This window comes from Saccoglossus kowalevskii, chromosome 15 (assembly GCF_978046115.1).
Source record: "Saccoglossus kowalevskii chromosome 15, keSacKowa6.1, whole genome shotgun sequence".
NCBI lineage: Eukaryota > Metazoa > Hemichordata > Enteropneusta > Harrimaniidae > Saccoglossus > Saccoglossus kowalevskii.
This window is the reverse complement of record NC_140655.1, coordinates 13,832,869-13,849,266: the sequence shown is the minus strand read 5'-3', so window position 1 is coordinate 13,849,266 and position 16,398 is coordinate 13,832,869. Positions and strand designations below refer to the sequence as shown.

The 16,398-nt window shown below is 33.1% G+C and overlaps 1 protein-coding gene across 1 annotated transcript; it reads left to right on the top strand.

The window, feature by feature from the left end:
* Positions 1-8,655: 8,655 nt before the first annotated feature.
* Positions 8,656-9,657, top strand: LOC102810302 (mu-type opioid receptor-like). Its single transcript, XM_006815044.2, has one exon. The coding sequence runs from the start codon at positions 8,656-8,658 to the stop codon at positions 9,655-9,657; it is 1,002 nt and encodes a 333-aa protein (XP_006815107.2).
* Positions 9,658-16,398: the final 6,741 nt, after the last annotated feature.

Below are 16,398 nucleotides of genomic sequence, written 5' to 3'. Positions count from 1 at the left end.
TATATATATATATATATAGGTCAATATCCACTTATATTGGATATTTGTATTTCAGTTATGAAATATTATCAAAGACTAGTATGTAAAAAAAAAACAATTCTATCATTGATGCAGCCTATGAAGAATCCAAAACTCTTGTGCGTGACCCATGGCTTAACTTTATACAAAAATTACTAGTCATAACAGATCTAATTCAGACCCACATCAGAATAATTTTTGTGATATTTTTAAAGAGAAGCTCAAATGTTTGTACCGTATGAAGTGGAAAAACAATTTGTTGAACAATTGTAAGCTTGACTTTTACAGGTGTGCTAAAGAAAATTTTGAATTTGAACATTATTTGGAAAAAATAAAAATCATAGAATAGTTTGTACTAAATTTAGAACTTCTGCACATTTTCTTCCCATTGAATCCGGTAGACATAAAGGCATTTTGAAGGAAAACAGGCTATGTAAACTCCATGAATGCAATGAAGTAGGGGATGAGAAACATTACATTTTATATTGTGATAATTGTCAAATCAAAGAACAAAGATCTAGATTCCTTGCAGCTTTATACATCTATGCCCCAAAGCTGGAAGATTTTAGCATGCATGAATTATTTCCTATTATTGTTTCAAGTAATGATTTTTTCATTCTTAGCATTTTTGCAAAATTTATTTTCTGTATTCTTTATATGTTTTAGTACTGTAAGTTTTTGTTGTTCTGAATGTTTTGTTTTGTTATTGTTATTTTTGGACTTTACTCAAGATTTCATTGGTACGATCCAAATAAAAAATTCTATCTATCTATCTATCTGTCTGTCTGTCTGTCTGTCTGTCTGTCTGTCTGTCTGTCTGTCTGTCTGTCTGTCTGTCTGTCTGTCTGTCTGTCTGTCTATATATATATATATATTTATAGTTGGAATTTTAAAATGTCATTTCAGAAACTGTTATTCAAAGCCAGGTGATAGTAATTTCAAACAGTTATCGGGATAAAGTTTTTTTTTTCATAACGATTGGCAAGTGTACATATCAAAAACATATATAGAACCAAATATAAACCATTATAAACCTCTTAACTGTGTTACACTGTTTAGATCTGTACATGTGTTATGTGAAGATATCCATACAATATTCTGACATCTAGATTAGTTTTATCAAATAAATGTTTATATTTTCAGTCACAACAATATATACTCCAAGTATTCGATTGCTCGTCATCTGTGTGTTATGTAGCATCCATTCAATACAATAATTGTTAAATTGACCTACTTGCTCAGTAATATAGCTTATTACATGTGTGCAATGATTGGTACACGTTTGCATTGTACTATGAAATTTCATTAAATTCAAATGATTAACCAATTATGAACCATTAACAGTCAGCTAACCGTATTAACGTCTTCTCAAATAATATATAAACCAATAATATAGGAGCCTTACAGCAAGTATAACGTTATTCTTGGCACTATGATAAGTTATCACGTATTTATGACTAGAATTGCGTAATGCTAATTCCCAACTCGGAGGATTGTTATATTACGTGATACCCTTATGACATACTTTCTGAATATGGTAAGATGCATTATTTGCTCTGTACCCCTGCTGCTGGTAATTGGCATAGCTAATTCAGCAACCTTAACGTTATTAATATACATACCCATGCTTACCATCAGGAGTACAGGACAATTTTTTTTTGAATTGACATTAAGCAGATAAAGACACCCCATTCAGATACCCAAGAATGGGTCAAGCTCTACTGTAAATTTATTAGTACAATTGCCCCACAATAGAATAAAATAACATAAAGAAACATAAAGGTTATTTTAAAGTTGATATCAAATTCCCCACACACAGGAACGCCGTGGCATTTTAAATTTCAGTTAGGCACTAGTTTGTACGTAGTCAAATTCTTTTGCTGTCACGTCTTCCCTAGAGATAAACGTTAATAGCCTATTATACCAGATTTCCCGTAGCAGAAGCTCGCACAAATGTCAGGCACAATGTTTTCAAAGTTTGTTTTACACTATAGAGAGAAACATTGTTTTTCATTAATTCTGTTCTACTGGCAATTCAACAGAGTAATAAACTACTCTTTATAAATGAATGAATAAATCTAAATATAGACACGCTGTGTTCGTGACGATATTACACAGAGCCTATTACACCCTCAAGTTGAAACATGATGCACCGTATACTAGAGTAAATTACGAATTAAATTCAGTTATAAGGTCAGTTTGGGACTTTTCAGATGTTTCGATGGATATGGGTCATTTTTCTGTAGGTGTTCTATTGGAAATGTGACTCGTTATTACGTCTTCTTGCAACTATATATGGTGTTATATTGCAGTTTATTTTTATTTATTTTTTATTTAATAAAAAAAGCCTTTTTGTCAAATACCATCGAAAACGTAAATTACTGTTAAATGTGTTATATGCATGGCTAATGTAATGAAAGTATACGTTTAATTTTACTCTTTGAGGAAAGTAACTTCACACTGAGGCAAAATGTCGTTACCTGTTAAAGAAACAAGATAAAAGAGAAATTATAAATACAATTTGAAGTCTAATTGCCTACAATAACTAAACATAAAGTAGCTTAAGTTAGCGGAAAGTGTATATATAGAATTCTCTGTTTGCTATCTAACCTAAAACCATTAACTACCATATATTGTTTGCGAAATCTCGCGTTATGTGCAGAGTCGTAAACAGGACAAACAAACAGTATACCGCGGTCGTGCAGGTATAGGAACGAGCTGATTGTGTTCCTATAGGAACCCTCAGTTATGCAACACATTGCTGGGTGTATTTGTTTATTCCTGTTATAACATTTATTTCTTAGTTTGACAAACTACCTGAAACTGTCTGATTCAACAGAAAAACAGTGAAATTAGAAACTGGTCTATTCTGAAGAGAAGTGTCGCTTATTGGGAACAGAAGGCATGGTTAGAAGTATAGACGCGTGATATAACTAAATATATTGATCTTTTCCAAAAACTCGGTCATCGGTTTCTTTGGTAATGCACGCCTGACCGACTGGTCACATTAGGAAATTATACACAAATCTACTGTACAATTGAAAAGTGCAGAATGTATAATATCAATTCATCGCGTACCTGGGGTGATATGAAGGGAATCACGTGATATATTACAACGTATCACTCGGCGTGTAACTTGAATTCAATTTCACTTCTAATGACAAAACATGGTCTTAGAAATTTACTCACATTCACTATGCGCACACGTTAAGAATACATTAAAAGTATTTCACTCCTGGCTACAAAGAATAGTTTTACTTTAAAAAGGGAAAAAAATTATATCCATGATTTTTCATCTATACACCAATATAATGCTCCTATACATCAATAATATGTATAACCTTAAGGTAAATGCATTAATATAATACACTTATACGAATAATCTAAATCTATATCAGCAAGGGGAAAGCTATATCAGATTAAACAGTCTCGGGATGAAACATTATAATTCTCGAGCGTTGAATTGCGTGACATGGATACGTCTATGCTAGTTGCTATAGTAACACAGTGTGTATACATATTTGATGTTTGCTTGTGCGTCATCCGTTTTTTAAGAAGAAGTCGACCACATCTATATACCCATTCATCCATACAACAGACGTCCTCCACACAGCATCATCGGTATAGCTCGGCGGACATAGAACTGTTCATTGGTTCATGCATTTTGGATATACTAGACGCACAAACATAACTTTGGTAAATGATGGCATTTAAATGCAATCCACGAATAAGATCAACTGAAAAAAATTATTGGTATGTCAGAAATAGTGTTTATTTGACAACAATAACGACGACATAAACAATAAGTCAATAGTGAAAGCTCTGGTTTTGTTGATGATTATGAGTCATTATATCAATTGATTTTACTCGTTCAAAATGCTAAATAACTGTTACGACAGTATACAGTGTTCAATTATAGTTTTATATTTACAGTGTTTTAATAACCATTAAATAAGTCCCGTTTTACTGTTGTTGGAATTAATAATATCACCAATGGTAACAGCGGAGATTAAAGTGTGAACATATAATTAGTATCACATGGTTCAACAGCCATACGATTTTCATCCTTTGCAGATTTATTTCCGGTTTGTTTCAAATCTCCGATATTATAAAGCGTCAACAAATGAGTGGCAAAATTTAGGGATTGACTATTGGAGCGAAAATCTAGCGGAAATTGTGCAATTTGAGAAATAAATTTGCAGTGAATTATTTTACCCCCTTTTTTTTGGAATTATATTGTTTTCAATGGGAGGGGTACAACAAATATTGTGTTGCCTGAAAGGAAGGAGCTGATTAAGGTACAAACATAATTCGCGATCGTAAATACGCGTGCAAATTACTTTCGCGCCTTCAACTTTCTATAAAGGAATTACATTTGGTTGGCCGGGCGTGAATATATATAATTCATAATAAATCACGCATTCAACCAATGAAAAGAACGTTCTGAAATACATCTTGTCTTGATGTTAATTGGTTGAGCGAAACACGTGACTTTCAACATTAGCATAGTCAGCATTGTGTTGGAGTATATCTACTTGTGTTTGCCAAAGATGAAGCAACGTCTAGAGTGACGGTGGAATGAAACTGAGTTTAAATTACACACTAAAGGTAAGTTTTTTTTTATTAATTATGAGCTCTGTCACAATAGTTTATGACATTCGTTTTCCTCATATGCTGATTTACTGGTGAGAGCTTAAATGAGAAACTGTAACAGCTAGTCATTTCATGTGTTATCATTCAAATTAGTTCTCATTGAAATGTTATACTGGTTGTCACATGCGTGAAATTCGACATCAGTTTGGCTGACGTTTAATGTGATGTCGATTTATAATGTGTTATTGAATTATTTCTGCTTAGCTTAATACTAATATAGATTTATGATTTACAGAATATGTATAACTTGATATGGATTGCAAAACATACACCGATGATGATTTTAAATTGGGTAATCGTGTGTGTTGTCGTAACGTTTGAAAAATGAGTGGTTGCTTATTGGTGTTTATTGAGAGGGGACTTAAATGTTAGTGCCACCTCCCCTTCCGAGCTATAAAAGTATCATTTTCCCAGTACAATCAGGGACGCCCTAGTCTTCAATATAGAATAAAGAATTGAAGTTGCATTCCCTCATGTTCTATATCAAGCCATAAAATGTAACCACAAAAAATGTTTTATTTCGAACTTCAAATTTTATTTCGAATATCTTGAAGCCTGATCTAGTTTTATAGCAAACGTTACTTCGTGGAATTCCTAAAACTAAGTTGTTTTGATTCATAATGTTTACCTTCTGCCTGCAAGATTTCGAATAATTAGCTAAACGTCCGATTGTTCTTGTGTAATGTGTGTAATGTAATCTTCTAAGTCCCAACAGTATTCCGTTGACAACAAATGCATGATATTTCCTTCATATATATTCAAAAATTTTTGAAATGGATGGTAAGTATGGCGAATTAAACTTTTTGATTTTCAGTCGTTTACGTGGACTTCTATTACAGGGAAATAATGGCTTGTCATGACTGAAAAGTTCCGAAAATTGTGTTTGATGAAGTGACTATGATTTAACTTATTTGTACTATAGCTTTCCAATTCGGCCAACCTAATGACTGCCGTGAATACTCGTAGCAAAATTGGTAGTCAGTTTGTCGCATATTCGGAGTTGTCGGTACTTTGATCTTATATATCACGGCATAATTAGGTTATGCCATGTAGTATGTCATGTATGACATTCTAGAACGGCCATTGACAAATGTAAGACTGCCATGGTGACGTGAGCGATTATATCTATGCAATCAGGAATTGTTTCTAATCGAAACGGACATGGAAGAAATATAAAACGGTGAAATACGAATGGATAAAGTGATAACCTAAGTTTATCTTCATTCAGAGTGCGTGTAAACGTATGTTTGATTCGAGTTGCCTAGTTTGCAAAACACACCACGCAGTATATTTTAAAAATTACACTGCCTTTATCTTCGATGAATATATGGCAGCGTGTATCTAGTGAACTGATTGTGACCAGCTTTGAATATTGTCATTCGTTGTCAATTTATATTTCTTTTAGTGATGATTGTTTCGATGAATGTTTTTTTTTTTGTTAATGGTAAAAAAATTAGTGGACCACCATTTATGTTTATTTATTTCACATCTATATCTACAGTTCCATATTTTTGTAAATTTGGGTAATCATTTGTTTAATCTGTGTTTAAGCTTTGTTGAAACTTATATTTCGAATTTCGAGCTATGGAAACTGGTTTAAATGAAGCAATGGGAAGTAATCACGTTAAGTTACAACAATAGTAACTTCTGTCGAAACTGGAAACAAACAAAATCTAAAAACTTCATGCCTTGACGCATAAGATACACCATCCATTATATACACGTAATACGATGCATTTCCCGAGTTCATTTTTAATTATTTAGAATCATTGCATTTTGTCTTCTCCGAAAGGATTAAATTATTTATTTAACAGTAACACTGGATTTCAGATGCCCAACATGAGACGTAATCGCGCCCATTTGACCTGTAATGTTTTGAATTGCTATAATATATATAGACTCGAGATTATTATTGTGTTCTGTTGTATATAAAAGGTTTCCGAAATAATTTTATTATACTTATTTTGCTTTTTAAAAAAATATTAGTATGCGCACAACACGAACAAAATACATGCATCTTACAATTGCAATAGTTTCACATTGATGGTTTATGTAATATAATCTGTAAAGAATCAATTGTTAATAATAAAACGTGTAGCAGATAGTATTGCTTAAATTCAACCAGTAATTTTCGATATCAGACGAGTTCAAATCAATAAAAAATATAAACAGCTTTTTCAGAGTCATCAATAAAAAAGTATGCCTCGTCCAATTGTGAATGTAGAAAATCTAACGAGACACTACATAGTAATATTCTCTGTAATAAAGCTCCGTTAAAATAAACAAGGAATCTGTGCAGCGTAATTATATTGAATGCTGGTTACCGGAAACAAAATTTAAATATTTTGCATTGATACCGAACACCAAATTAATACCTCCTCCAATTGAACAGGTTGTATAACGGTTTGTTATCGAATCTGTATTCAGTACTGCATTCATCAGTGTTCGTACAGTCAATTTTCAATACCAATCTTAAAAACTAATTTTTCGTCTAGCTTTTGCAGTAAGCTAACATGCCGATCTTATTGTATATGCTAACAACACCACCATCATTATATCAGTAATACCGGAAAACGTTTGCTCCCTGGAGAACAGGGACGTCATGACCGGATAGTATGTAATGTAATTTAAGGTGGTAAAACAAATAGGTCGCGTTGCTATGGGAATATTCATATTTCTAACTGATGACACATTTGTATGTACAGATCTTCAATTAGCCGTTATAGTAAGAACAAACATGAAACTCATTAGAAGACTCCGTGCCTAGGCAGCCATGGACTTTGTAGGGCAAACCATATACCAATGCATCTATATTATATATTTTTTGATATATTTAATTTTAACAGTAATGAACTTTGACAAGGTCAATTAGATATACGTATATAACCTATAACCAAAATAACCATATATTTGTCATAATGACCCATGATGAGTAATAACGCTTAATCAGTAGTATCCTAGTCTCACCTCTGTGTAGTCGCTTTTATTCTTCTATGACGGAAACATGCCCTATTCTGGGCGAAATAGTCAATTGACATTGTTGTTCGGTTAATAATAAAACAAATTAGGGATGCATATATGTTAATCAGTATGGGTAACACATGAGCTGCAGTGTTGCATTCTTAAAATAAATGTCCTTTCATTTCCTGGTATTTCCATAACAACATGTAACAAAGAAATAAAAGTTAACTAGTGTCTATGAATAATTTAATGAGGGGAGATGTGGTACTTTGTCTAACAGTAACTTGAAACTATTTAGCCATTATCTTCTGACAGAACGGAATGATGTTGACCATTGTTGCGATCAGTTGCCAAAACCGTCACCATAGTTTGGTCACATGCGTGATGACATCACATCCGAAACGGTCCCCAGAACTACTGCAAATGGAAATTCTTAAAGTGACGTCATAATTCGAATACTTTGATGACACGTGCGGGAATATAATTAGATACATGCCCATGTCATCACGTGTTGACCTAAATATTGTGCATTGTTGATACATATTTGAAGACGTAACGTAACATTATTTGACGAAATGTCAAGAAGTTAATTTCAATCGAAAAATGCATGAAAAGTGCATCTCATCTTTATGATAGTCAGTAACGGTAGAACTAGGTAAATTACTTTCCACCCAGATGGGCCTGAATGGTTGCAGGAAATGAGTACTGTAAATACTTTATTTTCGCTTGAAATTAATTTTCGCTATTTTCGCTGAAAGAATGATTCAGTGAAAATAAAATCCGCCGAATGCACCTTTTTCCTACATTCAACTCGTCAAAAATCAGTGAAAATATATTCCATACAAAACACCCAAAATGTTCTTTAGTGAAAATGAAGTTTTACAGTACATTGTATTGTTACATTATGTGTGCTTACAAATTGAAATATTTCAACTATAACAGTCATTTTCAATGTGTTAATATTATGTGAATAATATTTGTCATTATTCCAGGATTCCAACAAGATTCAACCCTCTATAAGTCATGGAGGCCAACCATACAGTGGAAACAACTGTGTCTTTGTCTGTTGTACAGTACAGATTAAACGTCATCTACGTTATAATTGGGTCAATAGGGTTGGTCGGCAACATGTTCGTATGTTTCGTATTCTGCCGCGTTCGACGATTGCGATCCATCACACATCTGTTTATAATGAACCAGTCCGTCATCGACATGTGTAGTTCTCTCGTATTCCTCGCTCTGAAGTTTAGACCACTCCGAATATCTGCGAAAGGCTTGGCTGCAGAATTGTACTGTAAGTTCTGGCATTCTGAATATCTCATGTGGTCGCTGTTTCTCACCTCCACTAGCAACATGTGTGCTGTAACTTTGGAACGGTACTTCGCTATATGCCACCCAGTTTTTCATCGAAACCACTTCAGCAAGACCAAAGCCAAGATCACCATCGTCATCGGGTGGGTTTGGGGGTTGCCAGTTGAGCTCCTTTGGGGGCTCCCTTTCTATCACACTTCTGATGGCTGTGCTATTAAATACATCGGCTTCTATTATAATGTTGTTTTTGGTATTGGTATATTCAGTATCGCTTGGCTTATACCTTTGATATTGATGGCTTTCTGCTACGTTAAAATTCTGTTGAAACTGCGCAATTCAAATGTTCAACCAACTGATGGTAATCCCGATGATAACAAAAACTTTACTCTACGACGAACCCAGAAGAACGTTGTGAAGATCCTTTTGATAGTTTCTATAACGTACGCTATTTGTTGGGGACCAAACGAAGTTGCACTTCTGCATTTCAACCTTGGCGGGTATCTAGATTTCACCAGTGATTTCTACTTGTTTTCTGTTGCGTTGGTCTTCTGTAACATGTGTGTAAATCCATTTATATATGCCTTTCAATACAAGGAGTTTCGTAAAAATATCCCAGTAGCATTTGGATGTCAATGGAAGACACCAACAGACACTGATTTGGATGGCGGTTTGGAGACGAGTATGACGGGGGCAGAAGGGCGTCAATCAGTGTAGATCCTACAAAGAATAGTAATGTCAACTTGTTCTGCAGTCAAAGGTTAAAGTCAAAAATTTCATGTGTGATCTTGTACGTGTGTCATGGTTGTCGTTCAGCTATTGTGAAATTGACTGGCAAACATAATTAAGTGCAATATGACTTATATCAAAGTCAAGCAATTTACTAATTGATTATTATCAAATAATTTACTTATATTATTTGGCAATATTTGCGGAGTCGAGTTAGTGATGCGTGATATATTTTTTTGAGTACATCACAAAACATGTGTTGATTATCTATCACAAGATTGGTATACATATTGCTATAAAATACGTGAATACCAAAAATAATGAGCATTGGAGGGACGGCAATGTATGAAAGATCCTTGGTTATTATAGAAAATTATATATGACGACTTTGACACTGAGGTGAAGTCTTTAAATTTCACTGTTACAGAAAGCAGAACCAACGTTCGCCTTCCCATCATGCATACTGGAATACATGTTCATGACAGTGTGTTTCATAATAAGATCAAAGATGGTCGACTGACAGCCATCTTGTTTTTTTAAATGCGCTATCTTAGACATTCATTGTCTTCTTTTGTTCAAATTTGGTACATGCATTATACATGTTGTGGTACATTTCTGTAAATATTTGTTTGGGATCAGAATCAAAATGGCCGACTGGCAGCTATATTGCCTTTTTGAAAATGTACCGTTTTCATGTTTTTCATGTTTATGCTAATTAGATTCACAATATGATCACACTTCTATATCTCTTTCACCTATGTACCATTTTCATTGATATTAAATTAGTACATGTGTCGTGAATAAAAAGAGGTTTGATTTGATCATAGATGGTCGACTGGCTTGTATAGCCACCTATGTATGATTCTTTTGTTATGATTAGATTAAAAATGGTCTACTGCAGGTAATCTTTCTTTTTCACTATACAACTATATACATACTTCCTATGAGAAGACTCATATTTTCATCAACATAACACACGCACATGGTTATTTGTAGCAACATCTTCCAAGGCTCGTATTAAATATTCACAGTCAAAAGAATCAATAACCTGCGCCGTGAGTCTGATTGTAAATTAATTCATCAATGGCACGATTTCCTCCCAAGATGCATAATAGCTTGTACAATAGATACACTTTAACTGAAACTCGAAGTTGTATATTTTCAAAAATACAATATGTGTACATAAAAGAATAACAAGGTAAAAAAAACATTACACATAGGTGTGGTCATTTTGGAGTATTTGTGTTCTAAATATTATAAAAAAATTATATGTAGATATCCCTTGCTGTGCGTATATTATAAAATTAATTTTATTAGATTGATATTTTATTGTGTGCCATCAGACAAGCCATATATTTGTATTTGGTAAAATAAAATAAAATAAAATAAAATAATGTAATTATGTATTTATACCAAATAACCCGCTTTACGCTATATCACAACCTTTGTTACTGTACGTTATATGATATTCCTTTTTTTGAGGCAATGCAGACATGTATTATTGTTGTTATTTTCTTTATATTCAGAAAAGAAAGACATGTAATTTATGTGTTATATTGTATTATATTATTTCATGTTATATTATATTAAAAAATGATGGAAAATCTAAATAAAAATATATAAATAATATTGAAATTAAAGTAACTTTTCTATATAGTTATTTGGATCAGCATTGGAATGTGGCATTTGCATTGTACTCTGCAGTCAGGATTCATGTTATCAGTAAATCGTCACCGGCGGGCATTTCCCTAAGTAATAATGTTCGTTAAGTCACTTTGATTTTGGAATACAATTAAACGTAGTACTACCTTCCTGAAAGCGATACAAGTACCCAGTGAACCCAAGAACAATTTCAACAAACGGTGTATTATACATGTATTGTTTCAATGGAAAACACTCGACATGCATGTTTTATAAGTGTTTACGTATATGATATGTACAAATGGTCATAAGAGTAACTAAAGCACTTTTCTTTTATTTTGAGGCACTTCAGAAAACAAACAAACATGCAATGTTTAAACCTAAAACATCCGATCATATACAGGACACTTAAGTGTGCCGTCTACGGATTGCATCTATAATAGACACAATACTTATTATCGACTGTATGCAGAATATTTATTGGAAAAAAAAAACCTCACACACGTCAAATTTGTCAGCAAGTCATACTGTGCATGTGGCGATAAATTTACCGATTTTAGTATTTTGCGAGTGTGCATACCATGTACCTGCCACAAGTTTAATAACCGATGGAATTAAACATGCACGGTGTTGTTATCAATGTTCGAGCAAGTAAGCTTGATGACGCTGCTCTAATCAGCCATTAATTCCCTGTGATCTAATCATTAGATTCAATTTCTTTACAACTATTATTCTATTGGCGGAACCTCGGTGTTGAATTCCAATATGGTGATTACCACGAACCTATGCGAATTGCGTCTAGTTTAAACGAGCTTCTCTGAAATTTAATTAATACAATAAATATAATATGAAAACAAATATTGAACACTAAATAAGTTTGCTAATTCTTTGGAAACATTTTGAAATACCTTTCGTAAACGACGGTGGACATTAATGTATGTTGTGTGATCTATACCTTAAGTATCTGGTAAAATAACTTGTGTCGTGGGCACGCTCATTCATGATTGAATTAAACTATCGGGAGTGTGTGAACAGGTGGCATATTCGCTGAAGAAGCAATAACAACTTGACCCGAATGACGTCTTTTTTGATTTTCTGAGGAAACAATAGAACCGAAAGTTACCTGAAGGTATGATGATATTGTTACTTCGTTACAAAGCGTGTAGAAAGTGTAATTGATAAAGCCAGCGTCGGCAGTTGTGTACTACATTGATATTTGCAGCGGCCTCCATTCATTTCTTTATGTGCGGGATAACTGATTGAACTCAAGTTCATGAATTTATTGATTCAAGTATCGCATTGCTTAAAGCAATAATGATAATTATTTGAACATTACTCACTGCATTTTGATAAATTATACTTTTCAAATTTTATCAGAAACGATCGGAGCGGACAAGATGATACTGCTAATATTCGGAATTAATTTTGTCCTGTTAATATGGATTATTGTTGGTTCAGTGTCCTCGTTTTCTATGCGAGAAGAACTTTGGTTTAATAGGTAAATATAGTTTCAAAACTATCCGTTTAAGGGGTGATTTTAAACATGATAAAAATAAGCAATCAACCCATTTGACGGGTAGAAAAGGAAAAGATGAATGAAATAGAATAGATGTAGTGCATATATTTAGAGTCGAGGATTGGATGTGAATGGGATCGCAATAGATGAAATTAATGATTTGTTATGTCCCACTATTTTTCCCCACGAATTTGATGTGCCCGGAGGAACTGCATCCGAGACAACAATACCACATGGGATAAGATTGGGCCTTTTCATTTATGTCAGTGAGAAAAAGGTTCAAAAAGATGTTATTGTTCATTTCAGTTAATTACTCATCTGTTTTGAATGTTTACAAATATGGGGTATTGTATCTACAGTTTCACGAAAGGTTTGAATTTCAGTAAACACACTTATTCAGCTGCAAACGACACTTTTTCAAGCGATTGATAATATCTTTTACAACAACTATACATGTCTCATTAATGAATATATTTAGGAATACATTCTTATTTGACTATGTGATTTGTTTATCGTTTGTTATGATTACTGTATAATAGTGCAAAGTGTCTTATCATGAAATGCATTATTTGATATATTTTGTTTTCAAAAATGATAATGTTAATGATTTTTTACCATGTTATCAGTGTAAACACATTTTAAAATGTGTCTCTGTTACGAGCACTTGTCAATATTCAGTTTGTGTTTTACTTTTCAAAGTGTTGCGATGATAAACACTTTTTCAATATATATTTCTGGTGGGAATTCAAAATATGTGTCTAGTGAAATCAATTTTCAAAGAGTTGTGATAGTAAACACTTCATTAAAACATGTCTTCGATTGAGACATTTTTCTACGTGTCGTAATTATAAAATGTGTGTCTAGTAAAAACTAATAAACACGTTTTATACATGTCCCTGGTGGAAACACTTTACAAATGTATGACCTGTAAAAACACTTTTATAAAAGTGTTGTGATAATAAGCACTTTTTATATATGTTTCTGGTCAAAACACATTATAAAGTGTGTGACTAATAAAACACTTTTAAAAGTTTTGTGACAATAAGCACCTTATATACATGTTTCTCTTGAAAATACTTTTAAAAACGTGTTTTTTAATCTTCCCACTTTACATAATGTGTTATGGGCAAAAACATCCCTGAAATGTTCCAATAAAAGTGTTTCCATAATATACACTTCTCGCAATTATGCAGATTTTAAACACTTTAAATGTTTTCTCAAAAAACGGTAAAAATGTTTTATTTTGAAACCGCAGTGTTGTAAAATAACTTATTTGCGATTTTAAGAAAAACACTCAATGTGTTTAATTATAAATCACATCATGATTTTGAAGTGGGGACAAAAATGTGTCATATTTTAAAACACCTAGATGTACAGTGCAGCCAGCATAGAGACAGTCATCATCGTTTCTGAAGTGCCACATTTACGACATTTACACGATATATAAACAGGATGCCATCTATAAACAAGAATGTTTCATGTAGCGCCTTCCCACTAGTTTACAATCAGGGACGATGCAGAGAAACCTCTGGGGACTGCTAGATACCTGTCTTGATTTGATTTGAATTTGTATTCTTCAATCTATAGTACAGAAAAATATCACCATAGAAAATCTACATTTCTGAAGCATTCAATAGCGATGCAAAACAACTTCTCTGGGTATTTTTTTTTAAATATTATCCAGTAAATTAACCCACAACATGTCCCGTTGGCAAGCACAAAGGGTTTGGTTTTTTATTTTATTTTGTTTATTAAAGAAATAACCAGCGAATACAAATCATATGTTTATAACGTAATAAATTAGAAAGTCCTGACAGTCCGTGAAGTAATAGGCAACTATCACATCATTATTGAAGAAAAATTAGAGACAATGTCTCAATATGAATATAGTTGCGATGGCAATAAAACATTGGCACAGCAATGAAGTTATCAAAATACTAAAGCCCATATATCGTATATTTTGTAGATAACGACTGGTCTTAATATTCAATACGTTGTTTGGCTGATTTAATGAGCTTGAGATAAATACAATAAAACTGTTACAAAGATGATCGCAGATGTCATTGTCTGATCTACACACCAGGTTTCACACAGAAACTATATGATATATGCCATATCTGGAGCAGGATGTGTACATCTTTCGGAACACTTGACATCACTTTAAGTAGGCCATACATCTCTTTTTAATACTGATTTTATGGTGTAGTGTGGTACAGTTGTCAGCAGGTTCGTTCTATTCTTCTGTGTTAATTCCATTTGTCTACTAACTTGTAGGTTTTCTGCAAGAAAACAGACACGTGTACATTCTATTGGTAATGAGCTAAATTGCGTTTAAACAAACATATTTTACGTATTTTGTATATATTGCTATGAAACCCATATCGAACACTAGGCAGTGTGCTGGCTGCTACCACAATTACATACTATATATAGGTATGTGTCCTCATTGTTGTACAGATGCTGCCAGATTTTTTTACTTGAAAGATGTTGTGTGTTTTGTGTCACCATAATTTCATCATCATATTGTCCCTTGAATACGAACACCTAATTACACGTAGAACATTTTCACGGGATATTTGAAACTGAAATTGTCATCTATCTGTAAGGCCTTCGCTGATTGACTGCTGAGTTGGAATGAAAATTCGTCGTATATTATTTATCAGTTACCCATAGAGTCAAATTCAAAAAGAACAACAAGATACGAGGCTAATAAACTTTATTCTGTTTCTTTGTCTGTAAGTTCAGGTTGATGCATCATAGAAAAATAATTATTGATGGAAGGATTGCTGTTGGAAAGTGCATCATCAATATACCTTAAGCTGAAATTGAATGATTCCGCCATCCTATGTATTTTATTTTACATTCGGTTCTGAAGAAATTCGGCCTCGTACAAATAAAGAAATAAAGTAGCAAAGGAGCATGATTAATTCTCTTTGGAATGTCGATGTTTTGTTGAAAAAACATGGCCATTAAACTACATAAATATGTTTTTAATAAAATATCCAAGCATAGTTATCTTCTTTAGTCAAATGATAAATAATTTATGCACAATTTTATTTTGTTCACCTTTATGAAATCCCTAAATTTCGCTCCCATACATTTGAGTTGGAAGTGTTGTACCGTCGAATATTTTAAAAGCCAAGTTCACATCAATATTAGCAAATCTGGAAATACGTTACTTTATCCGGAATAAAGCCTTAGATGTTTAGCAAGCTAAGGTGTGTTGTGCACGACTCTGTCTTTAGTTGTACCTCGGAACCATTTTCAGTGGTAAAGCTTCATGGTTGCTATAAGGAGTCTCGCCATGATACAAATACATGATGGAAGTATGTTGCCCTGCTGAACACACAATTCACATTTGAAAAAATTAAACATTCCAACCAGTGATCGAATGTATGTTATAATATTTGAATATATAGAGTGCAAGATATCCTTCCTCTCTCTCCCATGCCCACTTTCGCCAATTTGTAGAATCATAGAAAAGAATTGATTTGTTTCATACTTCATGAAAGCTAAATACAACCTACGCTTTGGGAATAATTATCTATATAATAATGAATATGCTATGAAAT

Coding starts and splice junctions, on each gene's coding strand:
- LOC102810302 (XM_006815044.2), top strand. CDS start 8,656: ATGGAGGCCAACCATACAGTGGAAACAACTGTGTCTTTGTCTGTTGTA.